The sequence below is a fragment of the Mustela nivalis genome (genome assembly GCF_964662115.1).
Source record: "Mustela nivalis genome assembly, chromosome: 11".
In the NCBI taxonomy this organism is placed as follows: Eukaryota; Metazoa; Chordata; class Mammalia; order Carnivora; family Mustelidae; genus Mustela; species Mustela nivalis.
In genome coordinates this window covers 82491687-82519330 of record NC_139030.1, presented here as the reverse complement: position 1 = coordinate 82519330, position 27644 = coordinate 82491687, and the positions used below count along the sequence as shown (strand labels likewise).

Genomic DNA, 27644 nt, shown 5'->3' with positions numbered 1-27644 from the left:
TGGAGAGCTGCTGGGGGGTTTACATCAGACACAGAATGATAAAGCATGAGCACAGTACTTGCTAGGTGGTAAGCACTTAGTAATATTGACATACTTGTTTTTTTTTAACTGCAACCACATTCAGACCTTGAACTTCTCCAAATATTAGGATACCCAGACACAAAAAAAAGCAAAATAAGCTTCCAAACTGGGTTTTGCCAAACCCTACGAGCTTCTGAAACTGTTTAATATCAATTTCATTTTGTGACAAATACAGTCGCTATGGGAAGGAAGGAGATGCTGAGAAAGTGGGTTCCTCACCTTCTTTCCCAATAAGAACAGGTTCACTTGGATTTATCACTCGGAGATCTTTTGAAGATTGAAAAAAAATTCCTCTACTAGAGACAAAGTTTGAAACCATGATCCCATACCACGTTGCTTCTCCTCATCCATTTTAGTAGGCTATGAAGAGAGCTCGGTCTATTCCTTGCCAGTAACTGGCTGGGTTATCTTGGGCAAATCACTTAACTTCCCTGCTCTCAACTCCCCATTCCATGAAAGGTGTAGTTTGGAAAGATAATGTTTACGGTTCATGTTTTCATGTTAGTTTTAGTTCTGGAAATCTGAGAAGAGTTGTTTTGAATAGCTTGATAAAGCTTTCTCGCCATTTAATGCTGGTAATCATTTAGCTACAATAACCTGGGGCACAATATATACACAGACACGTGTTGAATATTAAATGAGTGAGTGATTTGTTACTTAGGATGGTGATAGACTGTGCCTTGGCGGGGCCATGCTTTGCTTCAGTGTGCTATGCTAGAGTGTAACAGCTGTTTACTACTAGCTGAGGGCCTGGGAAAGTGACAAGAGCATGACTCAGTACAGTAAACTCCAAATGATTAGGAAAAGTCTGGATGTCTTGCTTATTTACCAAAAAATTGTGAATCTGATTAACCAATTCTACCATTTATATCTCTGAGCATATTCCAAATCCATCTCTATCCTCCTTTAATACCACAGCAGACCACACCACCATCTCCTAGGCCAAACCTACAATGGTTCCTTAGGGTCTGCCTGCTTCCCACTCTTGTTAATTCCAATCTGTTCTAAATACATGCTCACTATTTCCTATCACTGGAACGTGCATGTTTCTTTCAGGCACTATCATATATTTGGTTCTACACCCATGTGGTTACTTTGATTCTTCCAGGAGGCTGTGAGCCCCTCCAGGACAGAGACCTCTTATTCACTGTTATAGCCCATACCTGCTCCCCAGCTCGTGCCTAGTACAAGAAGCCTTTTCATAAATAATCAATGAATGAATGCTCAAAGGCTCAGAGACCATGTCTTAATTTACTCTCATGCCATCAACACCATGGGCAACGGCGATGCAAAGCGAGCAATCGTTTGTTCCAGCTAAGATTCGTTTAATGAAAGGATGACTCTCCTCTCTGGGTTTTAGACAAAACTGTATTTGAATCTTTTCCACTTTGCCAGCTGTGTGACTTTGAGCCTGAATTTCATTAACTGCAAAATGAGCAATAAGCTAGTGCTTATTGCTCTAGGGTTGCTTTAGGATGAGTGAAGGGCTCTGCACAACATCTGAGACAGTGTGTACACCTAGTATCCCCACTGGCACTGGGAGAAGGCTCAGGGAAGAAGTCTAAAAGAAGAATATGAATCCTCAACTAGGTAAACAAAACAAAACAAAACAACAAACAAGCAAACAAAAGCAAAACCCACAAACCAGGAAGTTTTGCATACAAAAAGTCACAACTACCCTGAACTACTTTGCCTTAAGTATTCATTTGTATCCAACTTTCAATTAGAATTGTTGGAGAAAGAGACATGATGGTGGGGGTGGCTAGTCAACTTTGTTGTTTTGCCCTGTTGCAGATCCCTTCTAGCAATGACTTAACAGTCATGTGCCACTTGGAGTTGTTCAACTATACAGTAGGTAGTATTTATTTAAAAAAAAAAAAAAGTAGCAGTGCTCACAAGGATTAGGCAACTACTCAGAATCTAACCATTTAACACATCATAACAAACCCTTCGGTGGCAAACTTCAGGGTAAATAGTTGAATCTAAACACAGGCTGCAAAGGTCTGGACTTTGGCCATCATTTTTACCTCATTCCACCCCAATATTCTCCTTGAGCTCCCAATATATTTTATTTGAATTTCAGCCACAGGACTTTTGCACATGTGCTCCTTTTTTTCTGGACAACTCCCTCAGTTAACTAGATTCACCTTTATAGCTCAAGGTCACTTCTTCAGAGACTTCCCTGACCTCCAGCTTAAGTCTTAGAACCCTCTTACAGCCATTCACAGTAGGGTTTCACTTTGCAATTACACACCCAATTATGTGGTTATTTTGCTTCATGTTTGTCTCCGCCCGTAATTTGTACTCAGAGCCGAATCAGTGAGTGTCTAGGTAACCAGGTGTAAGGCCAGGGCCCAGAATGGTTCCTGACCTGTGGGAGGTATTCAGTCAGTATCTGTTAAAGGAATGAATAAATGAAAGGTTTCCGGTACTAGTGGAGGGATCTGGGTATCCAAAGGAGGAAGTCGGAACTCTGCCTCTCCTCTCCCGCCGGAGTTAAAAGGTGAGATAGGGTACACACACCAATAAACACACAGAATACACAGAAGCAATGTCCCGCACCTCCTTCTAGCTGGTGGTCGATTTCTTGAACTAATCCTTCCCCAGCCAGAGTGTTCCGAGGAAGGGGTGGGTTTAAGGGCAGATACTGAAGGTGATCGAGTAGCTGAACAACGATCAGATCCCAGTGGAGATCCCAGGTCCTCCGCAAGGCTGCAGAAGCCCAGGCTGCCGAGCTCGGCTAGGCCCCCAGCTGACCCCTCGCCATCCCTAGTACCCACAGCGGCGCGCTCTCATCAGCGCCCCGGCGCTGGGGCCAACGCGCCCGAGCGCGCCAGCTGCACCTCGGCCCGGGCACGCGCGATTGGCAGCCCCCAGCCTCAGCCCTCCCGCCCCACCCCACCCCCGACGAAGTCCGGCCCCCGCCTGCTACCCGGGCGTCGCTGCCGCTTCCCCCTTGCCGCCCCGGGGCAGTCCCGCGCGGGGCCGGAATCCGGCCGCTCACTCCTCCCAGGCGCCGCGAATCAACCCGGCGCCCGCAGTCGGCGCAGTCCTGTCCCGGGCCGGAGCATGAAGGTCGAGTTTGCGCCGCTCAACATCCCGCTGGCGCGGCGGCTGCAGACCGCCGCGGTGCTGCAGTGGGTCCTGTCCTTCCTGCTGCTCGGTAAGGACCCCGCGCGCTCCCGGGCGCCAAGATCCAGGCCAGTCTACTCGGTGCAGGGGGTCTCCGTCTCCTCCCTCGCCGACATTCCTTGTCCAAGGACGCGCTTAGATCCGCCAGCCCTTCTTTCCGTGTAAGTCAGAACAAGAAGGTCAGAGAGGGCTTTGGAGAGCTAACTTGGGACTCTTGGTTTTTCTCCCCACGTGCACCTCGTAGCAAAGGACTGTTCGGCAACTGTTTTCCCTGGGATTTTTTTTTTTTTTTGTAATTGATGCCTACCTTACCTACAGTAAAAGGCACTGATGATAATTATGCAACTTGATGAGTTTTGGCAAATGGATACACTCAGATGTCACCAGAATCCAATCAAGCCATGGAACATTGCACTATAGGCCTGCAAAGTTAGTAAACTCCTTTCCTGAATTGTCGACTGATTAAAAAAAAAACACAACAATGCTCGAGTATTTACAGCCTGATTCCTTCCTCATCCCACCCTCGTGACAAATAGCCGTGTAAGCGTTTCCGTGTTTAAGATCCCTCAGGTGCAGAAAGGTACCTTTGTACAAGGAAGTCTGCAGCAAACATCGGTTTTGCTTGGGTGGCTTCTGTAGGTAAATAACTCGACCCAAGGGTGTGCTCTAGCGGGTTCCCAAGTTAATCCCATCGAGAAAGGCACCTTGAGGCTGTCGCTAGATGGAGCGGGTTGGGTTACCCGAGCGCTTTTTTTTCCTGGATGTTTGTTCAGTAAATGGGGCGTGGATGGTATGAAACGAGGGAGGAATTACCGAAACTTGCGCTGTTCTGAAGGCTAACAGCATTTGTATGCTATGTTAAGATCATGGGTTCTACCCTGTGGAGGCCACAATGATAATAATAATAATAAATTCTTTGCACTGTAGAAGTCTGCAGTTTGGAAATGCTTTCATATTTTGAATGCCTGTGTCAGTGGTTCTTGACCCTGGTTACACATTAGAATCACTGGGGGAGCGTCTAAAAAATACAGGTGTTGGGGCTCCATCCCTAGTATCTTTAATAAGTTCGTTACAGGGGCGCCTGGGTGGCTCAGTGGGTTAAAGCCTCTGCCTTCAGCTCAGGTCATGGTCCCGGGGTCCTGGGATCGAGCCCCGCATCGGGCTCTCTGCTCAGCAGGGAGCCTGCTTCCTCCTTTCTCTCTGCCTGCCTCTCTGCCTCCTTGTGATCTCTGTCTAATAAATAAATAAATAAAATTAAAAAAAAAAAGTTCGTTACAGAATGGAGCCCGTGGATCAATATTTTGTGTATCTATGTAACTATATAAATGTGTGTTTATACACACAAACTCTCCAAGTGACTCTAGGGTACAGCTAGGGTTTACTGAAAAAGGAACTTCAAACCTGTAACTCATTAAGTCTTCACAGGCCAAACCCCTGAGATAGGTATGGCGGCATTACAGTCCAAGGAGCAAAGGACATCACAACATTGACATCATAACAAACACTTACTGAGGGCTTAGTGTGTGCCAAGCCCTGTTCTAAGCACCATACACTATCAACCCTGTGATCTTCCCAACAACTCTGAGACAAGGAGTGTGTGTCCCTGCACTAACTGGACAGATGAGGAAACTAAGAGGTGAAGTAAATTGTTCGAGGTCACATAGCTGGTCGGAGTGCGAGGAGCTGGGTGCAATCCCAAATATTCTACCCAGGGTCCCTGCTTTAACCACTGTGCCGCCCACTCCAATGGCTCGAACTTGGAGACTAACTTGCTGATCAGTCGCACACCTCTGGTGGCCCACAGTCCTTTCCTTTTATGGCAGTCATTGTCATTGCTTGTATTTATGTATGTCTGTGGTTACTTGAGAAAGGTCTGCATGACTAACCTTGTCCACCAGCTCAGTGTGGGAGCCTGGCCCCTGAAAGGCACAAAGTATATACTCGTGGAATGACTGTCTCCACTGTGTCACCCAGAAGGGAGGCTCTCCGCTCCCTTGTGTCTCTAGTTGTATTAACCTGCATCACCCTCACAGCAACCATTGGAGGTAGGCCCAGCCCCATACTTGTTTTACAAATGAAGGTGCAGGGGTGAAGTCAGTTGCTCAAGGTCACAGGTGGGGGAGCGGCAGGTGTCAAGTGTGAGTGAACCAGTGACTGAGGTATGACTAATGATTCTTAATTTGAGTAAGGCTAGAGTGGCTTGCAGACCATTTAAATGCCTTTTACTGCATGCATTTGACATTTTTGTTACTAGGGGCATATTATTTTGTACTATATGTAGCAGTAATTTTTATTTTAAAACTTTCAAACATGCAGAAAGTAGAGAGAAGTGTGTGAATTCTCATATATACCCAATTACCTGGGTTTATAATTATTTTAACGATTTACCATATTAGTTTTATCTATTGTTTTTGCAAAGACATTTAAAATCATATATTTTAATCCTAAATACTTCGGCATGCGCATATAAGATTAAGTATTTTTTACATATTTATGGTACACATGTAGCATAATTAACAATCATTGCTTCAAATCATTTAAACTAAGTGCATATTTCCTAAACTGTGCCGGAAGTACACTTTTCTTGGTGATTTATTTGAACCAGGTTCTAAACAAGATCCTTGTGTTGCAGTTGGTCTTTACGTGTCTTTTAATTTAGAACAGTGTTCCCTATTTAACTGTCAGCGAACTGCTAAAAAAAAAAGGAGATTACCTGTTCTGCAGGGTGTCTCCCTTCCTGGTTTTCCTGATTGCTTCTTTTGTAATGTTAACCTGTCCCCCAACACCCTGCGTTTCTTTCTTTCTTTCTACCCTGTATTTCTTCTACAGTGGAAGTTAGATCTAAGACTTAATGAGATTTTAAAATTTATTTTTAAGATTTTTATTTATTTGAGACAGAGCACGCAAGCTGGGTGAGCGGCAGAGGGACAGGGAGAAGCCAACTCCAGCCTGGGATCATTACCTCAAGCAATGGCAGAGGCTTAACCTGCCACTTGGCCTGCCAAGGCTTGATTCAATGTAAAGTGAAACCTTTGTGGCAAGGCCTCTAACCCAGGCACTGCTGTGTGCTTCACACTGCATTATGTCAGGGTGTACACAATGTCCAGTTGTCCCATTAGTAGTGTCTAAGTGTGATCGGTGCGTGCAGATAGGAAGTAATCTGAGGGCCGGTAATTGGCATGTGCAAGTAAAAGTTCTCCACTGACCCTAGTGGACTGCATTAATGATCCTTACCTGAGTCAACTGCTACGTGGGACTGCAAAATGCTAGTTTTCTTATTCTGTCATTTACTGGCTAGAATTTCTGCAAAGAATAATTTTTCTCCATCATTTAGGGCCATTTGACTACACTGCAATTCAATTCGTACTGGAATGGTAGGATAAGAGCTTACTTCTTTCTTTCCATTTAATTATCAGTCTTGAAGGACGGAGTAGATGTAGAAGCTACTTTCAGTGGTGTCAAGGGAGTTTTTATTAACTGTCTATTTTAAGACCTCTAAATCAAAATCTTGGAAAGCATTTTCCTTTCCAGGAAAAGAGTTTAAGCTATTAGCCCTTGAAATGTATTTTCAAAATCTCAGAACGTTTCATTCTTTCCTTGAAATAAATGTTTTATACCTGTCATCCAGTTTTATAACATTGTATTAGTATTAGGTGGATGACATTAATAATGATTTGATACATGTGTTTATGACAAAATAATTTTCACAATAAGTTTAGTTAATGTCTATCATCATACATAATAACAAATATTTTTTTTTTAAGATTTTATTCATTTATTTGACAGAAGGAGCACAAGTAGGTAGAGAGGCAGGCAGAGAGAGAGGGGGAAGCAGGCTCCCCGCTGAGCAGAGAGCCCAGTCCAGGCCTCGATCCAGGACCCTGAGATCATGACCTGGGCCGAAGGCAGAGGCTTAACCCATTGAGCCACCCAGGCGCCCACAAATATATTTTCTATGTGATGAGAACTTTTAGCAACTTTCAAATACAATATAGTATTGTTGGGACATCTGTGTGGCTCAGTCGGTTAAATGGCTGCTTTCAGCTTAGGTCATGATGCCAGAGTCCTGGTATTGAGTCCCATATCAGGCTCCCTGCTCAGTCAGCATGGTGTCTGCTTCTCCCTCTAGCTTTGCCTGCTGTTCCCTCTGTTTGTGCTCTCTCTCAAATAAGTAAATAACATCTAAAAATACACACACACACACATATACACACAGTATTGTTGACTATAGTCACTATGCTGTGCATTCCATCCCCAGCACTTACTTATCTTATAACTGGAAGTTTGTACCTTTTGACCCTCTTCACTCAATTTGCCTACCCCTCCACCCCCTGCTTCTGGCAACCACTAATCTGTTCTCTGTTTTTACAAATTCATTTTTTGGTTTTGTGTTTGTGTTTTGTGGGGGGATGGGTAGAGGGATAGAGGGGCAGAGGGAGAGGAAGAGAGAATCTTAAGCAGTCTCCACGCTGGTCATGGAGTCTTATGTGGGGGTTCCACCTCCCAAACCCGAGATCATGACCTGAGCTGAAACTAAGAGTCTGATGTTCAATGGATTGAGCCACCCAGGCACACCTATGAATTAGTTTTGTTTGTTTTCTTTTTAAAATTTCACACACAAGTGAGATCATACAATGTTTGTCTTTCTCTGTCTCACTAATTCCACTTAGCCTAATGTCCTCAATGTCTGTCCAATGGTACCACACATGGCAGGATTTCCTTCCTTTTTTTTTTTAATGGCCGGATAACATACCTATCTTTATCCATGGACACTTAATGTCGTTTCCATGTCTTGACAACTGTAAGCCATGCAGCAGTGAACACGGTGGGTGGGGGGTGAAGGGCAGATTTCTTTTTGAGATGGTGATTTTGTTCCGTTTGGATAAATTCCCAGAGTGGGATTGCTGGATCCCCAGCCATCCGATCTTAATGTTCAAGAAACTGAACATTACCTACTAGTTTGTGGGCTACCAGCCTGCTAACTGGAAAGTAGGAAGCTGACAAAGAGAGAGCCAACATTTACTGACCGTCTTTTACCTATAACTGCTGTGGCAGAGAGGACTAGATTTCCTTTTTTAGATGACAAGACTGGAACGCAAGAGGTTAAGTGTCTTGCTTAGATGGCATTGGATTGGCCCATGATCTTCTACTGAGTGGGTTTATTTATTTACTTGAGCATTGTTCTTGAAGCATGGCTGACATACAGTTTGATATGTATACAGTTTGATATGATACAGTGTACAGTTTGATAAGCTGACATGTATCTCCCCGAGACATCACCACAGTGAGACAATAAACATCATCCCAAAGGTTTGTCCTACCCCTTTTGTAATCCCTCCTTCTCCGTTGCCCTTCATCTCCTGTGTTTTCTCGCCTACAGATTGGGTTGCGTAGTGTTTCATATAAATGGAGGCATGCCATAGGTACTCTTTTTTGGTCTGGTTTTTTTCACCCAGCATGGATCTTGTGTATAAGTAGTTCACTGCCTTTTGTTTTGAAGGCGTATTCTAGTGAAGGGATACATTGCAATTTGTTCATCTGTTGGTGAATAGTTGGGTTGTAGGTATTATGAATGATACTGCTGTGAATTTCTGCCTACAAGTCTTTGTATGAACACGTGCTTTCTTTATTCTTTATTTCCAAACCTGGGAACAGAATGGCTGGTCACGGAATGGTATGTGCAGGTTTAACTTAAAAAAAGAAAAAGATTTTGTCTATTTATTTGAGATAGAGAGAGAGAGCACAAGTGGAGGTGGGGAGGGGAAAAAAGGGCAGGAGGAGAGGAGGAAGAGGGGAGCCTGAGACCGGACTCTGAGATCGATCATGACCTGAGCCGAAGGTGGATGCTTAACCAGCTGAACCACCCAGGTACCCCAGGTTTAACTTTCTAAGAAACTGCCAAATTTTCTTCCCAAGTGGTTGTACCATTTTTCTATTCATACCAATAGTGTATGAAAGTTCCAGTTCCTCCAGATCCTTGCCATCACTTGATATACTCATTTTTTTTTAATTTTGGGATTTAATGAGTGCGCAGTAGTGTGTCATTTTGGTGTTAGTTTGCATTTCCCTGATGACTAAGGACGTTGAGCTTCTTTTCATATACTTATTTGCTATTTGTGTATTTTTCCTTTTGAAGTACCTGAAATCTTTCACCCATTTTTAGTTGGGTTGCTTGTTTTCTTTCTATTGGGTTTTAGAGAGTTGGTTGTGTTCTTTGGGATACAAGTCTTTTGTCAGGTATATACTTTGTGTAGAATTTTCTTCCACTCTAGGGCTTCTCTTTTCATTTTCTAAACTGTCTTTGAAAGAACAGATGTTTTTAACTTTGGCAGAGTCCAATCTATCCATATTTTCTTTGTGGATTTTGTTTTTGGTGTTTTATTTAGGGACCCAAGGCCAGAAAAATTTTTTTTATATTTTCTTCTACATGTTTTATAGTTTTAGGTTTTATACAGAGGTTGGTGATCCATTTGAGATTACTTTTTGTATGTGCTGCAAGGTCTAAGTTCATTTTTCTGGCATATGTGTAATCCAGCTAGTTCCTGTCCTGTGTCTTAAAAAACAAAACCAAACCAGAATCTGTCCCTTCTCTACTGTAGTGCCCTGTGTATTTGTATATGGGTGGGTTTACTTCTGGAGTCTCTGTTCTGTTCCATTCATCTGTTTGTCTGTCTTGATGTCAGTACAATGCTGTAGTGATTGCTTTAGCTTTATTTATTTTTTTTTTTTTAAATCTTTTTTTTTTTTTTTTTTAAGATTTTTATTTATTTATTTGACAGAGAGAAATCACAAGTAGATGGAGAGGCAGGCAGAGAGAGAGAGAGGGAAGCAGGCTCCCTGCTGAGCAGAGAGCCCGATGCGGGACTCGATCCCAGGACCCCGAGATCATGACCTGAGCCGAAGGCAGCGGCTTAACCCACTGAGCCACCCAGGCGCCCCTGCTTTAGCTTTATAATAATTTGTGGAATCAGATCTCGTTAGCCCTCAGAACTTGATGCTTTTTTTTTTCAGAGTGGTTTTGATAATCATATAAATTCTTTGTGTTTCCATTTGCACTTTAGAATCAGCTCGTCAGTTATCACACACACACAAAATGCCCATTGGGTTTTCATTGGAAGTGATTTTTTTTAATTGCGATTAATCTATAGATGAGTTTGGAAAAAATTGATACCTCAAAAATACTGAGTCTTCCACTGTGTGATTTTATTTATAGCAGAAGTTTTTAAACTTTAGATCCTATTTAAGAATGACTTGGGGATTTTTGTTAAAATGCAAATTACCCAGAGACTTTGATTCTGTAGGTCTCAGGAAGGGCCATTATATATATATATATATATATATATTTTTTTTTTTTTTTCTTATTTATTTGACAGACAGAGATCACAAGCAGGCAGAGAGGCAGGCAGAGAGAGAGGAAGGGAAGCAGGCTCCCCGCTATGTGGGGCTGGATCCCAGGACCCTGGGATCATGACCTGAGCCAAAGGCAGAGGCTTTAACCCACTGAGCCACCCAGGCGCCCTTAAGCTTTTTATTTTGAAATAATTTCAGAAATACTCACCGTAGGAAATAAAAATTCTGGGCATCTGGGTACCTGCGTAGCTCTGTCCGTTAGGCATCTGCCTCGGGTCATGATCCCAGTCCGCTTTTCCCTCTGCCCACTCTCCCCCTCGTGCTCGCTCACTCTTTCTCTCACAAAAATAAATAAATAAAATCTTTAAAAGAAAAAAGAAAGAAAAGAAAAATTCCAGAAAATTACAAAAATTACAGTATTCCTTCACCAGATTCCCCAAATGTTAACATTTTACCATGTTTTCTTTCTTTCTCTGTCCCTTTCTCTCTTTGCACAAACACACATGTGAGTGTGCACACACACACATGCATAGATACTTTTTTTTTTTTAAGTCTTTAAGGATAAGTTACAGACTTGGTTTTCCTTTATACTTAAGTACTTTGGTGTATATTTCCTAAAACCAAGAATACTCTCTTATATAACCACAGTACAATTATCCAAATGAGAAAAAGAACTGGTACGTTCATCAGCCTAATCCATACACAGACCCTATTCATATTCCGGTAACTGCCCCACAAATGTCCTTTATAGCAAAGGAACCCACATGTTGTATTTAGTTATGTCTCTCTTTAATTATGGTTTTCAGTTTGTAGCTATACAAAATCATTGTGCTTATTTTGTTCTTCAAATGCTAAACATTTCATAAATATTAGGAACATGGGATTTGTTTCAACTGGATCCTGGTAATTTATGTGCATTCATTAGGTGAAGAAGTAGTCCAACAATGAATTTGCTTTTAGACGAGAAAAAGGCAGTTCCCTCTCCCTAAAACATTTTAAAAGCAATGTGGAACAGAACCATGTATGAGGAATACTGAGATGCAAAATTCTGCAGAGGGATCTGAGGTTTGTCTTTTAGTACCATCCTAAGAAACTCTGGGAGGTAAGTTCCCTAAATAGGAATTTTAAAAATCAGAAGAATGTTACGCTTACATTCTTATAATCAACAGATGGCTCTGATTGTGTTTTGAAATACAGTGCCTCAGGAACAGGAAAGAAGAGAATGTGATGTGCTAAACTTTGAATTCCATTTCCTTCTTCCATACTCTGTTGCATGGTTAAAATAAGTATAGAAACAATTTTCATAGGGGAGAAATGAAAACTTCCTGGATACAAGTGGGAAGGATACACATACAAATTAAACATTTCCAATTATTTCTTAATAATTGGTCGTTATTTAATCCAAATACATAAAACTTAAGTAGTTTTTTGCAATATTTTTCTGATCCTATTTGCTCATGGAAATTTAATAGAATCATGTTCAAGACGAGAATATTCTCACATAAGTAGATTTGTTCTACGGTTTATTTTCTTATTTCTTTCTAGTGAAGCCATTTTGTTTCTTTCTTCTTCTTCTTTTTTTTAAGATTTTATTTATTTGTTTGACAGAGAGAGACAGTGATAGAGGGTGTACAAGCTGGAGGAGTGAGAGAGGAAAAAGCTGGCTTCCCGCTTAGCAGGGAGCCAGATGCGGGGCTGGGATCATGACCTGAGCTGAAGGCAGGCACTTAAAGACTGAGCCACCCAGGTGCCCCATTTTGTTTCTTTTTAAAAAATAATCTTGACTAGTTATTAGAAAAATTGAAAAAGTGTAGAAGGACTTTTAAAGACCCTAGAGAAATTCCATATTCTTATTCAGAGGTAATTATTATCAATATTTTGGTGTATTTTTTTCCTCCTGTTTACCTATTTTTTAAAACTTACTTTTACTAAAGTAATACGCACACTGGAGAACAAATCAAATAACATTTTGGAGTGAATCGTTTGCCATTGGTGTTTTTGAAGGTCTCAAGCAGTCAGTGGGGGCTAAGAAAATTTATGGAGAGTTTCCCAGTGTGCTGTCACTATTCGAAAGCCTATGTGTTCTCTAAGTTTTATTAACCAATTATTTTTCTGTGTTCTAAATATTACCGTCTGATATCTTGAACAACTGATAAAGTTACACTGAGAACTTAAAGGATTTATCAGTTTATATGCATCAGGTCTTTGAAGAAGTGCCTATAGGTAAACCATTTCATTAGGGGACGCCTGAGTGGCTCAGTTGGTTGGACGACTGCCTTTGGCTCGGGGTCATGATCTCGGAGTCCCCGGATCGAGTCCCGCATCGGGCTCCCAGCTCCACGGGGAGTCTGCTTCTCTCTCTGCCCTTCTCCTCACTCATGCTCTCTCTCCCTGTCTCTCTCTCAAATAAATAAATAAAATAAATAAAATCTTAAAAAAAAAAAAAAAACATTTCATTAGGATTCACGGACTTTTCAAATTCTGCCAGCATCGATGGGCGTTTTGCCCTGGATCAGACAATGCCTTTGCATTTGTGCTTTCTAGATCAGCACCCTTGAACTGTTGTCAGCATCCAGGTGAGTGCACTGGAGTCAGGAAGGGGCGCGGGACAGCAGAGGAAGGTCATTACTTAATGCTGCAGAAAATGACATATGGGTCTACATAAGCACTGAGGGACTTTCGCCACCCCAGAGCGCACACCTTGCCACCCCTCCTTGCCAGAAGTCTTCAGTTCATGGGAAAAATGTAATCTTCACCCTTGATTTTGCTAGAACACTTCTTTTCTGTAAAGCTAGGGAAACCTACAGGCAGCTTTGAAAGGTTCCAAGTGGTTCATGCAGTGATTCCCTCTACGAGTGGAAGGTTGGAAGTCAAGATTTTTTTTGCAAATGCAGAGTTGGCTCTGTGAGATTCCAGCTCATTCCCAGGCAGGTAGCAGTGCTTAACCTGCTATGATCAGTTATATGTGTAGGTCATGTATTTCCTCCCATTTTTTAATTTGGAAAATTTCAAACTTACAGAAGTATTGAAAGAATAGTTCAGTAAGCCTTTTTTTTTCAACCTGGATTCACCAGGTCTTAGCATTTCTCCACCTTTGAATGCATACACACACACACACTCTCTCTCTCTCTCTCTCTGTGTCCCCCTCCACATACACTTTCTTATTATTGTTACTGTTGAACCATTTGAAAGTAAGAAAGTAAGTTGTAGACATCATGGCACTTCATGATAAATACTATAGAATGTGTCTCTTGAAAACAAGGAACTTCTACATAATCACAATCCCAATATCATACCCCCCAAATTTGTCAGTGATACAAAAATCTTATTTAATATACGGCTCATATTCAGGTTTCTTTAATTGTCTTCAAATTTTCCTTTAAAGCCAGACCAGCTCCTATACCTTTCTTTATCCTCCAAGATATTTATTTGTTAGAGAGAGAGGGGGCAGCAGCAAGGGAGAGACAGAGGAAGAAGCTGACATGCCACTGAGCAGGGAACCCCATACGAGGCTGGATCCTAGGACCCCAGGATCAGGACTTGAGCCAAAGTCAGATGCTTAACCAGCTGAGCCAGCCAGGGACCCCACCTTTTATTTGTTTTTTAATCTCTTAGAACTCTGGTATTTTCTGAATAGCCCCCCCTAACTATCTTATAGAATGTCCCGGAGTCTGGACTTGCCTAATTATGTTGTCATGATTAGAGTCAGGTTGAGTGTTTTTGGCAAAAAGACCACAAAAGTAATGAGGTTTATTTCCCATTAGATCATATCAAGAGGCGTCATGTCATTTTGCCCCGTTATTGGTGTTGCTAAATTTAACGACAATGCCATATATTTTGGCTGAGCGCTCTTTGTTTCTCTTAGTACTGTTGAAGTGGGTGGGCCATTGCAGCACTATTCATAGTAGCCAAAAGGTGGAAACAAATCAAATGTTGAATGGTGAACGTTGAACAGATGAATGGGTGAACACATCATGATATAGTCATATAGGGGAATATTATTCAACCCTAAAAAGGAATGATGTACTGATAAACGCTTTAAGACAGATGAACTTCAAACACTTAATGTTAAGTAAAAGTCTAGAGAAGCTTACGTGTTGGATCATTCCATTCATATGAAATCTCTCGACATAGACATAATGCAGCTTGCTGGTTGCCAGGGGCAGAGAAGAAGGGAATAGGGAGTAACTGCCTGATGGGCTCAGGGTTTCATTTTTGAGTGATCTAAGTATTTTGCAACTAGATAGAATTACAACACTGTGAATGTATCAAGCGCTACCAGATCGATTTCTTTAAAATGGTTCATTTGTGTTATGTGAGTTTCACTGCAATTAAAAATGAAGTGAGGGGGAGGCTGCTTCTTGATGATGTACAGGAAGTAGAATCTGTGGGCATGAAGTTATAATAGAGTGTGAATGATAGAGGCTGGCTTTTGGTTTTTCATTCAACATATACCTCAGTCATCAACTGAAATTTATGCCTTCTGTGCAACTTGGTTTGTAGATCAAGACGCTTTTAAAAGGTATCAGTATCAATTTGGGGAACCATGCAGTACATTGGAGTAGACTTTTTAAAATCTTTTCTCTTTGACCTCCCATTCAGAGGAATCATGTTACCTTGGATTGCTTACTGAGATAAAAATAGAGAAGAGAGGTGATCCGGTCACCTAGTTTTTTAAGCGTTTTGTTCTTTCAGTCCAATGTAGGATCATGGGATTTAAAAAGCTATTTTGGTGCTGTAAACGATATGAAATATTAAAGAATGCATGCAATGTGTGCAGTGGGAGTTTAAATTAGAACAGCACCTTTGGATGGTGAGGAATCAGAGTGTATCAAGTGACAGAGGTGTTTCTGCTTGGTGATCCAGGGTTTTCCTGACTGTCCTCTAGAAATTAATTAAAATGTGGCAAATGTTTTACAAGTTTATGTTTTTAGAGAAAATTTGTGAGAAGCCCACATTTTCAAAAAGAAAAGAGTGGTTGAATTAGTATTGCCATCCAATGGAATGTGAATCAGTCATCAAAAAGACCATTTTTTAAAAAAGATTTTTATTTATTTATTTGACAGACAGAGATCACAAGTAGATAGAGAAGCAGGCAGAGAGGGTAGGAAGCAGGCTCACTGCTGAGCAGAGAGCCAGATTTGGGGCTTGATCCCAGGGCCCTGGGATCATGACCTGAGCTGAAGGCAGAGGCTTCAACCCACTGAGCCACCCAGGCACCCCCAAAAGACCATTTTTGAAGAGGTTTTTTTTTTTTTTTAAGATTTTATTTATTTATTAGAGAGAGAGAGAGAGAGAGCTCAGGCAGACAGAATGGCAGGCAGAGGCAGAAGGAGAAGCAGGCTCCCTGCCAAGCAAGGAGCCCGATGTGGGACTCGATCCCAGGACGCTGGGATCATGACCTGAGCCGAAGGCAGCTGCTTAACCAACTGAGCCACCCAGGCATCCCTTGAAGAGGTTTTAATACCAAATTTATAAAATAAAACAGCTAGTGTGAGATCATCATAAGAGATACAATACAGAACCTTAAAAAGTGATCACCCATGTTAAGGAAACATAACTGTTCATAGGAAAAAAAAAAGACACAAGGAAAATTTTAACAGTACTTCTGGTTGAGTGATAAGAATGTGGGTGCTATTTTATCTGCTTTTAGTTTTTGCATTTTCCAAACGTGTGATAGTAAACACCATCACTGTAACACCACTCCCATTAGTCAAGAGTGTGCTAGGCATGATGGCGTGTCTATGTTTATTTCCCCGTCATCCTTGGAGGCAGGTGCTGTCATTAGCTCATCTCACAGGTAAAGGCATTAAGGTTCAAGAAGTAAAAGAACTCGCTGCAGGTTAGGCAGCTAGTCGGCAGATTCCAACATGAGCGGTCCAATTCCAGGTCCGTGTTTTAACTATCATCCAAGCAGAACATTTAGTGGCTGTTGAAGAGAGATGCAGTATGTATTCAATTAGTGTGTGTGTGGGTGGGTTAGTGGAACACTGAATGCATAGCCCGGGGACTTTATTTCTGGATCTGCTCTTGACTCCTATGGTTCAAATTAAGTTACTATGCTTTTGGTCTCAGTTTCTCCATCATTATAGTAAGGAAAACAGACCCTCCCGTTTGCCTGACTTCTTATGCTTATGAGGCTGCCTATGCGTTTCTAATAAATACTTGTAAGTTTATGGTGCTCTTGCCATGAGCTATGATTAGTATAGTTTAGTTTTGTTTTGTTTAAAAAAAGTGTGTGTTTGGGGCGCCTGAGTGGCTCAGTGGGTTAAAGCCTTTGCCTTCAGCTCAGGTCATGATTCCAGAGTCCTGGGATCGAGCTCCGCATCGATCAAGCCTCCTCCTCCTCCTCTCTCTCTCTCTCTCTCTCTCTCTGCCTCTCTGCCTACTTGTAATCTCTGTCTATCAAATAAATAAATAAAATCTTAAAAAAATAAACAAAATAATAAAATAAAAAATTGAAAAAAGTGTGTGGGTTTAAGAATTAGGCAGATCCAGGTTCAAGTCCTTTGGACCCTAAAAATCCCTGAGCTTCAGTTGCCACATCAGCAAAATGGGTACAGTACTGTGTACCTTGAGGGGTGGGAGGAGAGAAAATGACATTGCCTGGGGGAGGTGGTCATCACTCAGAAACTGATTCTCCCTTCCCTGCTGCATCTTAGCTCACCTGATCTAGTGGAGAGTGCAGCCTAATGAGACCTATGGAAGTTTCTTGTACATAATTGACACATGGTAGTGTCATAATTGACACATGGAAGTTTCTTGTACATAATTGACACATGGTAGTAAAATAAAGAGAAAATTAACCAACAGTGGTAAATTGTCAGCACTCAGACCTGGGTAGAGGGAAGCAGGTGAAGCAAAATGAAATGACCCTGATAGGAATGAGGGCAGAGGACACTCTCTTTGGCCGTACTCCTGGAGTCATGGAAACGTCCCTGGCTGTTCCAGAATGCAACAAAACACCCCATGGAGGGATAGAGGGCACGTTCTTCCTTAACCTTGCATGTACTTTCCTTTTACAAACCTTAACCTATCCTGGAGAAAGCAGGTCTGTCCTCTTATGGGGGTCAATTCTGTATTTAGGTTAAATCTATACCAGGATATTTACTGATTTATATAACTCCAGAAATATAAATATATGTTCTGTTTTTGGAAAAAAAAATTGTACCTACAAAACTGTGATAGGTCAAACTTCTATTAATCAGATACTATGATGGATAGTTTAGAAACAGAACTCTTTGTAGCAGTTGATAGGAAGTGAATAGGAGTTTGGGGAACTGAAGTCAGCTCTAAAACCAAGACTGCAGATCATAACAGAAGAAGAGACAAAGGCATCCTTAAAGTCCTAGGTAACGGGTGGTATTTATTGGGCACGTACTGTGTGCCAAGTTTTATGACTTTATGCTTCCCTCCTCCTTTCTCATTAGTATTTCTCTCCCTCTCTTTTTTTAAAGATTTATTCCTTTATTTGAGAGAGAGCAAGGGGGTGGGTGGGTGGGAGCAAAAAGGGAGAGGGAGCACATTTTAAGCAGGCTGGCTCCCCACAAAGCATGGAATCAAGACCCAGGCCTCCCAGGACCCTGAGATCAGGATCCGAGCCAAAATCAAGTCACATGCTTAACTGACTGAGCCACCCAGACCATCCGTATTACTCTTTTTTTTTTTTAAAGATTTTATTTATTTATTTGACAGACAGATATCACAAGTAGGCAGAGAGGCAGTCGAGAGAGAGAGAGAGAGAGAGAGAGGAGGAAGCAGGCTCCCCGCAGAGCAGAGAGCCCGATGCGGGGCTTGATGCCAAGACCCTGGGATCATGACCTGAGCCGAAGGTAGAGACTTCAACCCACTGAGCCACCAGGCACCCTCATATTTCTCTTTTTATAAATATTTTTTAGTATGAGAGCACTGATCTAAAAAAAAAAAAATCTGACTTAGCTTAATGTATTACTTTAAGGCAAACATTCTTGTCACTACTACCCAGTCAAGTTTTCTTGCTTCATATATTTTGAAGCTATGTCATTCGGTGCATAAACAATTTGGATTTTGCTTTGTCATAATAAAATGTTGTAAGTAGTGAAAGATGAACTAAGATGTAAAGAGTTTCTCCTACGCTATTTCTGTCTCTGGCGACAGAGTTCCTGAAAATAGTTTGTTGCTAGAATGTTCCCTCTTTGTGGACACATAAATAATGGTGGCTCAGCAAGGTAAACACCTATAGTAGGAATTCCTGCATCCCTTTTTTCAGTAATGATTCCTCCATATATCATGTCAGGGAGGCTTGCAGACCAGCAGCTTTGAGAGTAGACTGTGGATTTAGATCAACCAGTTCCTTTCTTGTGGGGCTTGGGCAATCCACTTAACCTCTCTATGCCATTTTCTCTTCTACAAAAAGGGCTGTCTGTGGCCACTTCGTTGATACTGTAGCTATGCAAGGACTACATGAAAATATTTTGGGAGAATACATAATACAGTACTTGGCATATAGTCAATAGACAATAAATGTTATAATACTGTATCATTGCTGTCTTGTTATATTACCTCACTTGGACTTAGGCTCAGTTTAACGCACCTAGTGTATTAATTAACCCCCCCTGCCATGGACCACTGTACAGTGAGCAGATGCTGACTGACCCTGATTCCTGAGGTCTTTTCCTTTCTTACAGCACAAGTGTGCATTGCAGTCATCGTGATACTGATCGTATACAACTATTGGTTCCTCTATGTCCCTTATATGACATGGCTTTACTTTGACTGGAATACCCCAGAGCAAGGGGGAAGGAGATCCAATTGGGTCAGAAGCTGGACCGTTTGGAGGTATTTTAAGGACTATTTTCCGATTCACGTGAGTAGAATTGTTTTATGTTGTACTATCTTGAACTGGGAGAAGAGTGGAAATTTGTTTTCATCATAAATAGTTCAAGCTTTTCTCTTTGCAGAGGGAGAAAGCCTACAGATCAGCCCAAATTTCTAAATGGGAACTGAGCTAAATTAACACCATTTTGAAAGCTATGTGGGGGGGGACTCTGGGCTCAAGAAATAGTTTACACATTTGGAAACAGCTCTAACCTAGAGAACTAAACAAGTCATGTTTTCCGTTTCCTTTTTTGTTTGTTTGTTTTTAATATTTATTCATTTATTTGAGAGAGAGATAGCAAGAGAGAACACAAGCAGAGGGGAGAGTGAGAAGCAGCCCCCAGCACCACCTCCCCACCTGCCTCCCCACCAAGCAGGGATCCCAGTGTGGGATCCCAGGACCCTGAGATCATGACCTAAGCAGAAGGCAGACGCTTGACTGACTGAGCTACCTAGGTGCTCCTCTGTTTCCTTTTGACATAAAAACTAATCATGAGTTTCTTGGTTTCTTACTGGAACCTAATCTGAACCTTTTTTTTTCTTTTTTAAATCTCACTATATATGGTAGCTTATCAAAACCTTCGATTTGGATCCAAGTCACAACTATATATTTGGGTTTCACCCCCACGGAGTGCTTGTTGCTGGAGCCTTTGGAAATTTTTGTACAAATTATTCAGACTTCGAAGAGCTGTTTCCTGGCTTCACTGCGTATCTTCATGTGCTCCCATTTTGGTTCCGCTGTCCACTCTTTCGAGACTATCTGATGACCAGTGGTAAGTGAAGGCAGATTCTTATTTCTCCAGTGTTTGAGGGTGGTGGGATCACACAGGATGTTCCCTCCCAAACACAGGTTTATAGTTTCTTTCATTTTTTTAAAAAAAGATTTTACTTACTTATTTGACGGAGAGACTGAGAACACAAGTCAGAAACAGAGAGAGGGGGAAGCAGGCTTCCTGCCAAGCAGAGAACCTGATGTGGGGCTTAATCCCAGGACCCTGAGATCATGACCTGAGCTGAAGGCAGAGGCTTAGACCACTGAGCCACCCAGGTGCCCAGGTTTATAGTTTCTTAGTTAAGCCCTGTGTCTGTATCCCTGTCTGATTCTTCCCATGCTGCTTAGATGTTTCTTGTCTCCCCCACTGGACTGGAAGTTTCAGGAAGACCCAGACTATTTCCTTTTTTCCCCACTCCTTTCTAGCATAGGGCCTGGGATATAGGACTGTTCAATAGATGTTAATTCAATGCAAGAATAAATTGATGAATGCATTTTGTATATCCAGATATGGAAGAAAGAATCTTGGGTCAAACAAGTGATAGATTACACCTTTGGAGAAGCACTTTGCTTGTGTTTATTAGCATTAGAGATGGAAAATAGCCTCCAATATGTCTTGAAGTAACAGCCGTGCATAAATGAAGCATACTCAGTCTGAGTTTTTCTTCCCAGATTAAGTAGAACTTGGCTCAGAACTGAGTTCATTCTACTCTGCTACTCTGAACTAGTGGAAGACTCTTTGATCGATGAAACCATGATTCTACCAATTCCAAGAATAAAATTGAGCTGAAATACTATAAAGACATATATGAGTGTGTACCGAGGCTAAGCTTGTGTGAACAGCTCTCACGTCGATTTGAGGGGTTCAATTTATTTGATTTTTTAACCCGACCAACTTATTGACTCAGCATGAACTACAGAATCTTACAAAGTGCCTTATGTTTATCATCATCATCTACGTTAACTATTGTTGTCTTGCATTTCAGGGATATAAAGAAAAGTGGGTAGCCTTTTTTTGAAAATGTGTAATTTCAGGATAAGCGGCATATTCAAAGATAGAATTTACCAGGGTCTCCCAGGTTTTCATTAGTTCCTATTAATCTCTCAAGTCTCTGTTGTCATTGTATACCTGATAGGAAATCACTAACCACCAGAGGACTGGGATCCCTGGCTGGGTTTTCAGGTTCTGCATACAGACGGACCTTCACCCATAGGGCCCTGGGCTCTCTGTCCAGTCTGGCTGTCACTGCATGTGGCCTCTAGAGGGCGCACCAAACCTCCAAACTACTATACAGGCCAAAAAATCCCTCCCTTGTTTTGTAGACGTTGATTGGGTTAGTTTTTTAAGAGGAAAAAAAATTAAAGGGAAATTTTTTAAATTTCAAAAAAGGCACAGAAATATATTTCCAATATACTGTTTTCTGATTCCAAGCTGCAAGTGAGTTTGGGTAGTGGTAACTGAGAGCAGGTGTGGCAAATTTATGGTACAAGAGATGTACGAACACCCCTTTCCGTGGCCATGTCAGATACATATAGTCAACCTTAAGAGTCTTTCTCCCATATAGTGCCCTTGGAGTCATTGCCATTTGCTTGAGATGGCATCTGAGATTAAGCTTGTCTGTTCTTTCTGGTTTATGACGTCATGGGATCTTTTCCTTTCTGCCATCACCTGAGTTATCTCTAAAAGCTAGATTAAAAATATCCAGACTAAAGCTAAATAAAATATCCAAACTTGTAGCTACATAAAAGCTAAAATAAAGCTAAATAAAGTTAAATAAAAATATCCAAATTTGTACCTGGTAGAGCCTTAGGGTGTCCTTATCTCAAAGTTTGGAGAGTTCTCAATTTTTAACTAGAACCAGCTTCCAGGATGGCCCCTAGTCCAAGGCTGCCTTTCTACTCTATGCCTGGATTGGTGGCTCTCTCTCTGGGTGTGAAAGACAGACAGACATGTGTACCAAACCTCATGCAGTAAAGAAGCAATAGAGGGGTGTCTGGGTGGCTGTCATTAAGTGGCTGCCTTTGGTTCAGGTCATGATCTCAGGGTCCTGGGATCGAGCCCCACATCCGGCTCTCTGCTTGGCAGGGAGCCTGCTTCCCCCTCTCTCTCTACCTGTTGCTCTGCCTACTTGTGATCTCTCTCCTATCAAATAAATAAATAAAGTCTTAAAAAAAAAAAAGCAGCAGCAATAGAGTTTCAGAGGTCCTTTGCTGACCAGTGCCTGCTTTACTCTTACCCGAGGGATTTCTGTCACTGTAAGTCCCCATAAGTCTCCCCTCCAAACTATTCCTCTGTGGTCCATTTTGGTGAATCTCTACTCATCAGCCAGGGCACATTCTGTGTTTCAAGGCTCATGTTCCTTCCCATGTGCCCAGTACGGCTCAGCAGGTAGCAGAGATCAGATCACAACAGCCACGTATATAGCCCAGATGAGGTCGCTATGAAAAACAGCTGATGGATTCGACAAGACTTACAGACTGATGTGGCCTCATGAAGGTAGCAACTATATATGTCGTATCATCAGCATCTAGCATCGTGTCTTGCCTGTAGCAGGTGCTCAAGAAGTGTTTTGAATGAGAGAATGAGTGATGATTAGCAGCGTGGTTGCTAAGAAGAGGGGGGTATGTATGGGAGGAGCCTTTACCTCTGATTTGTGTGACAAGATAGGTGATGATCCCATTCACCTTGAGAGGTAATGTTGCAAGAAGAACACAGTGCATTGGATTTGGAAACATGGAGTTTGTGGTGTCTTTGAGTTGGTAAGGTAGAAATGTCCATTGGGCCATTGGAAGTGTGGGTGTAGAGCCTCAGGAGGAAAATGTCCCAGGAGATGGATTTGGGAGAGTTCAGCACACTAAGTGGTACTTGAATCCATGTTCGTAGATAACATTAGAAGATATTAGAGACTCTGAAGGAGCCTGTCTTAGTTCAGCCTACTGTAACAGAATACTATAGACTGGGTGACTTAAATAATAGACATTTATTTCTCACTCTTCTGGAGGCTAGTGTCCAAGATCAAGGCTCTGGCAGATCTGGTGTCTGGTTAGAGCTCCTTTCCTGGCTTATGGATAGTCATCTTGTTATGTCCTCTCTTCCTCTTTTTGTAAGGACACTGATCCCATCTTGGGGGCTATGTTCTCATGACCTAGTTACTTTCCAAAGGCCCTACCTCTTAATACCTTCCTACTGGGCATTAGGGTTTCAACATAGAAATTTTCGAGGAATACAAATATGCAGATCGTAGAGCTCTAAGTCATAGCAGCATTTAAGGATGGTCTATAAAGAGAGCCCAGAGAGGGAACTGAGAAGTGGCCGGAGGAGAGCTGGTGTCTGGAAACTCAGAAGGCCCCCCTTTCCAATGGAATTAATGCCTCCAGCTCCCACTCCAGGCATGCAGGGCAGAATGGCAATGTCTTGAACTCAAGAGAAGTTCAAACCCATTGAGACTCAGGTTCTCTACCCTCTGCCTCTTTAGTAAGTTGTTGGTCACTCAGAATCCTGCCTTATTTTATATTCCCCCAGTAATAGGCACTTATAGTAAAATGAGCATATAACTGTCCTTTAAGAAATGAGGTGTATTGTGTCTTAATAAAGCCTGCCTGACACATTCTTTTATGACTCAAAAAATGGATAAAGCCATGAATGGAAGGAAACAATAAGACTTTAAAAAGCAATTATCTCTGTAATACAGGTCATGAGTGGCTTTTTTTTTTTTTTTTTTCCTTTAAGAGTTCATGACTTTTTCCTCCACGAGGAAAAAGTACTTAGTACATTCAAAATCTGACAAGGAATCTTTAAAGTTATTTTTATGTGGGAAAGCCTGGTACAAGACTGAACAATTATATATAACTATCTTAAACAAACAATTTATCAAAGTCAGACTAGATATTTTGGAACCATGTAAAGATCTGGTTATTTGTCAGATGTCTGAATTTTTTAAAATCATTTACATTATAAATCTAGATTTGGGAAATAAGAATCCACATAAAATATCTGAAAACAGGTCCTTGTGTGTTCAGAAGGTCCAGTGCAACCTCTTTGGTTCTGAACCAGGATTCACCAGGGTAGTGATCAAGGCCACCATATACAGCTATCCAGGTTGTGCACTGAACAACCTGCAGAGGGCAGAGGGCATCTTTCACTTATAGTGCAATGTGAATAGAGTCCACAAGATGCAGAGGGCATCTTTCACTTATAGTGCAATGTGAATAGAGTCCATAGAGTTGAGCAGTATACAACCTACCCAGATAAGTGATAGATCTAAAAACAAGTGATATTTTAAAGACCTAACCCATCACCTGCCAAAATATTGTTTTATTAATGGAATATATTACCAAAGATCCAGCTGTGACAAAATTATAAACTCCAAGATGTTCCAAATGTAAGCAGAATAGGGAATTTTGTTAAATGTTCGCTGATGCCATTGAATAGTATGATAAAAACTTTTTAATTTTTAAAATAAATAATTAGCCTTTTGTTTTATTCACTAAGGGTCAGTCTCAGTTTCTAAGAAAAGTGTGTCCCATGTGCTGAGCAAGGAGGGAGGTGGAAACATTTCAGTCATTGTTCTTGGGGGTGCAGAAGAATCACTGGATGCCCATCCTGGGAAATTCACTCTGTTCATCCGCCGGCGGAAAGGATTTGTTAAAATTGCTTTGACCCATGGGTAAGTAACTTCTCATTTCAGGTACCTGGGTCAGAGAAATTAAGATGTTATTAAATGAACACAAAGAAAGAAAGTAATTTTTCTAGTCCTTAAAGACAGACTTCCTCTTAGTCGACCTTACAATAAAAGCAGATGTGGATATTCATGGGAAATGGTATACAGCCTTCCCACTAAGGTAGCTCAATTCTGTCGCATCCAGAAGTTAAACGCACCTTTAAAAACAAAGCAAACAGGGTGTCTGGGTGGTTCAGGCAGGTGGGCATCTGCCTTCAGCTCAGGTCATGATCCCAGGTCCTAGAATTGAGCCCCACGTTGGGCTGCCTGCTCAGGGAGGAGTCTGCTTTTCTCTTTCTCTTGCCCCTTTCTTCCCCACTCATTTTCTCTCTCTCTCTCTCTCTCTCTCAAGTAAATAAATAAACTCTCAAAAAATAAAAAAGCAAGCAAAAATTCTGAAATTTTATACACGGAGTATAAATTTCCAGCCAAATGAACAAATGAATCATGGCCTGAATTATAGGTGGGAAATAAACTTCCTGGACCCTTGATTTTTCTGTGGAATAAAATTCCGCAGATCACTAAATGGCTAAAATACCGCCCCAAAGGATTTCAAGTATAAGTCAGTCGCATTGTATGGAACATGAAATTAACAGTGCAGACAGACATGGGAACACTGAAAAATTCTTGGTTCACATATTCATCGGTTACGTACAACACCCATCAAAACGCATGCCCAATCATTGAACATTACATCAAAAACTAATGATGACTAGTTGAACTGAATAAATAAAAAATAAATAAAAATATTGAAAGGAAAGAAAAGAATTCTTCGGATATGTTGCAAAAGTCATCTGAACAGAATATAAACACTTAAATTGTTTTCCATAAAAATTTGTATTCTTGGGGTGTCTGGATGGCTCAATGGGTTAAAGCCTCTGCCTTCAGCTCAGGTCATGATCCCAGGGTCCTGGGATAGAGCCCCGCATCGAGCTCTCTGCTCAGCAGAGAGCCTGCTTCCCTTCCTCTCTCTCTGCCTGCCTCTCTGCCTACTTGTGATCTCTCTCTGTCAAATAAATAAATAAAATCTTTTAAAAAAATTTTGTATTCTTCTGCTTTGTTCTTTGTAGCGCCTCCTTGGTCCCGGTGTTTTCTTTTGGAGAAAATGAGCTATTTAAACAAGTTAACAACCCTGAAGGCTCCTGGCTTCGAACTGTGCAGGAGAAACTGCAGAAGATCATGGGGTTTGCTTTGCCGCTGTTCCATGCCAGAGGAATTTTTCAATACAATTTTGGCCTGATGCCCTATAGGAAACCTATCCACACTGTTGGTATGTATATTGAAGACTAAAGGCTTGTTAGAATAAGTAAAAGTATTACCTTCCTTTGAGCAATGTTATTGTTATTGATTGCAGTGTTAATGCAAGAGAAGGGGCTTTGAATAAGACCTTCCTAAAATAAGAATCCTATAGATGTTATTTGAGCTTCATTTACAATATGCCTTCTGGCTAAGAAATGACTGTATTTTCCATTTGGGACTTGATTACTTTCACGAATACTACTGTTGAACTACAACAGGGAGAATCCAATTTAGACATAAAGTTCCTAGTACTCTATATGAATCTACTTCTCTGTACCAGCAGATTGGAACATAGCAGTTCTTTGATGAACACATTACATCAGTCTGTTAATAGAGGCAGATTTCTGTGTAATTCACATGCGCCGGTTTCTGTGGCAAAAGCATTTTGGGGGGCCACTCACTGTTTTTATTGTATTCTAATATGAGCTGATTTTATTTCAAAAAGTGGTATACTGGGGGGAATTGAGATGGGGGAGGAGGGTGACAGACTGTTGATAGAAGGAGCAAGGCGCAGAGTAATGAGCTCTTCACACTGGAAGTGACCTGGATTGCTGAGCGGGAGACAGCGCAGAGCCAGATGCTGGTAGCACCGTTAACCAAACTGTGTGCTTGATCTGAAACTGAAAGTAACAGTTTCACTGTGGATGGTCCATTAAATGACATTCAGAATGTTTTTAGATCTGTTTCATTCGCATGGGATTTTACCACTTACTGTCAGTTTCTGAGAGCCTTGTGTTTCCTGTGCAGTCACGTGACACTATTTTTAAATCCCGTATTTAATTCAAATGGAATGTTAATGCTGTTGATTAGTTAGTGTAATGGGAACAGGGAGATAAGTCTGCAGTTGTGTTTTTCCAAGATAAGCTGGTTACATTTCTTTGGCATAATGTATATTTTTTTGACCAGATAATCAACATGGTTAGACCATGATTTTTCTTCGTTGTAATATTAAATAGTCATTTTTGGTCCCTTATGGGCAAAGTACTATAATTGGCGTTTTGGGGGATATAGGGAGAATTGAAAGACATGATTTTTAGGAACTAGAAGTTTGATTAAGTGCAACTCATACACGTATAAAGTTAGTTGCTGATGTTGAAAGCTAAGTGTATTTTGTTGATTTAAATGATTATAGTTATCGCCTGGTGGGGATGAACTTTAGTGTTTTTTTTTTTTTTTTTAACTCTAGTTTTAAGTTAAGTGGTCATCATGTGAAGCAGCCTAGTTATAACTCTACTGGCAAATAATTGGTCAGGGGTCAAATAAAAATGATTGAATCCGAATTTGTTTTTGAGACTAGAAAACCTAGAGCTCTTGTTTTCACTTGTGCCTATCTAACATGCTAACATTCTAACTTCAAGAGTTAGAAGAAGAGAAAATTGCTTCAGTCTATCCTTCCACTTACCTCCCAAATGATTAACATCAGAAATACCATA

At 41.3% G+C, this 27644-nt stretch overlaps 1 protein-coding gene across 6 annotated transcripts in view; it reads left to right on the top strand.

Annotated features, from left to right (window-relative positions):
• Positions 1–2046: 2046 nt before the first annotated feature.
• Positions 2047–27644, top strand: part of MOGAT1 (monoacylglycerol O-acyltransferase 1) — a 60765-nt gene continuing 35167 nt past the window's right edge. For 4 of the 6 annotated variants that reach the window (XR_014300520.1, XM_082690426.1, XM_082690429.1 and 1 more), the window contains exons 1-5: positions 2047–3244; positions 19230–19408; positions 19988–20192; positions 24684–24858; positions 25983–26182. Coding sequence is in view for 5 of the 6 variants with exons in the window: in XM_082690426.1 (XP_082546552.1) it covers positions 3151–3244; positions 19230–19408; positions 19988–20192; positions 24684–24858; positions 25983–26182 (853 nt within the window). In the remaining variant the exon portion in view is untranslated. Of the gene's footprint in view, positions 3245–3389; positions 3643–11645; positions 11666–19229; positions 19409–19987; positions 20193–24683; positions 24859–25982; positions 26183–27644 lie in introns of those variants that run through there. The other 2 variants (XM_082690427.1, XM_082690430.1) reach the window with 2 other exon arrangements.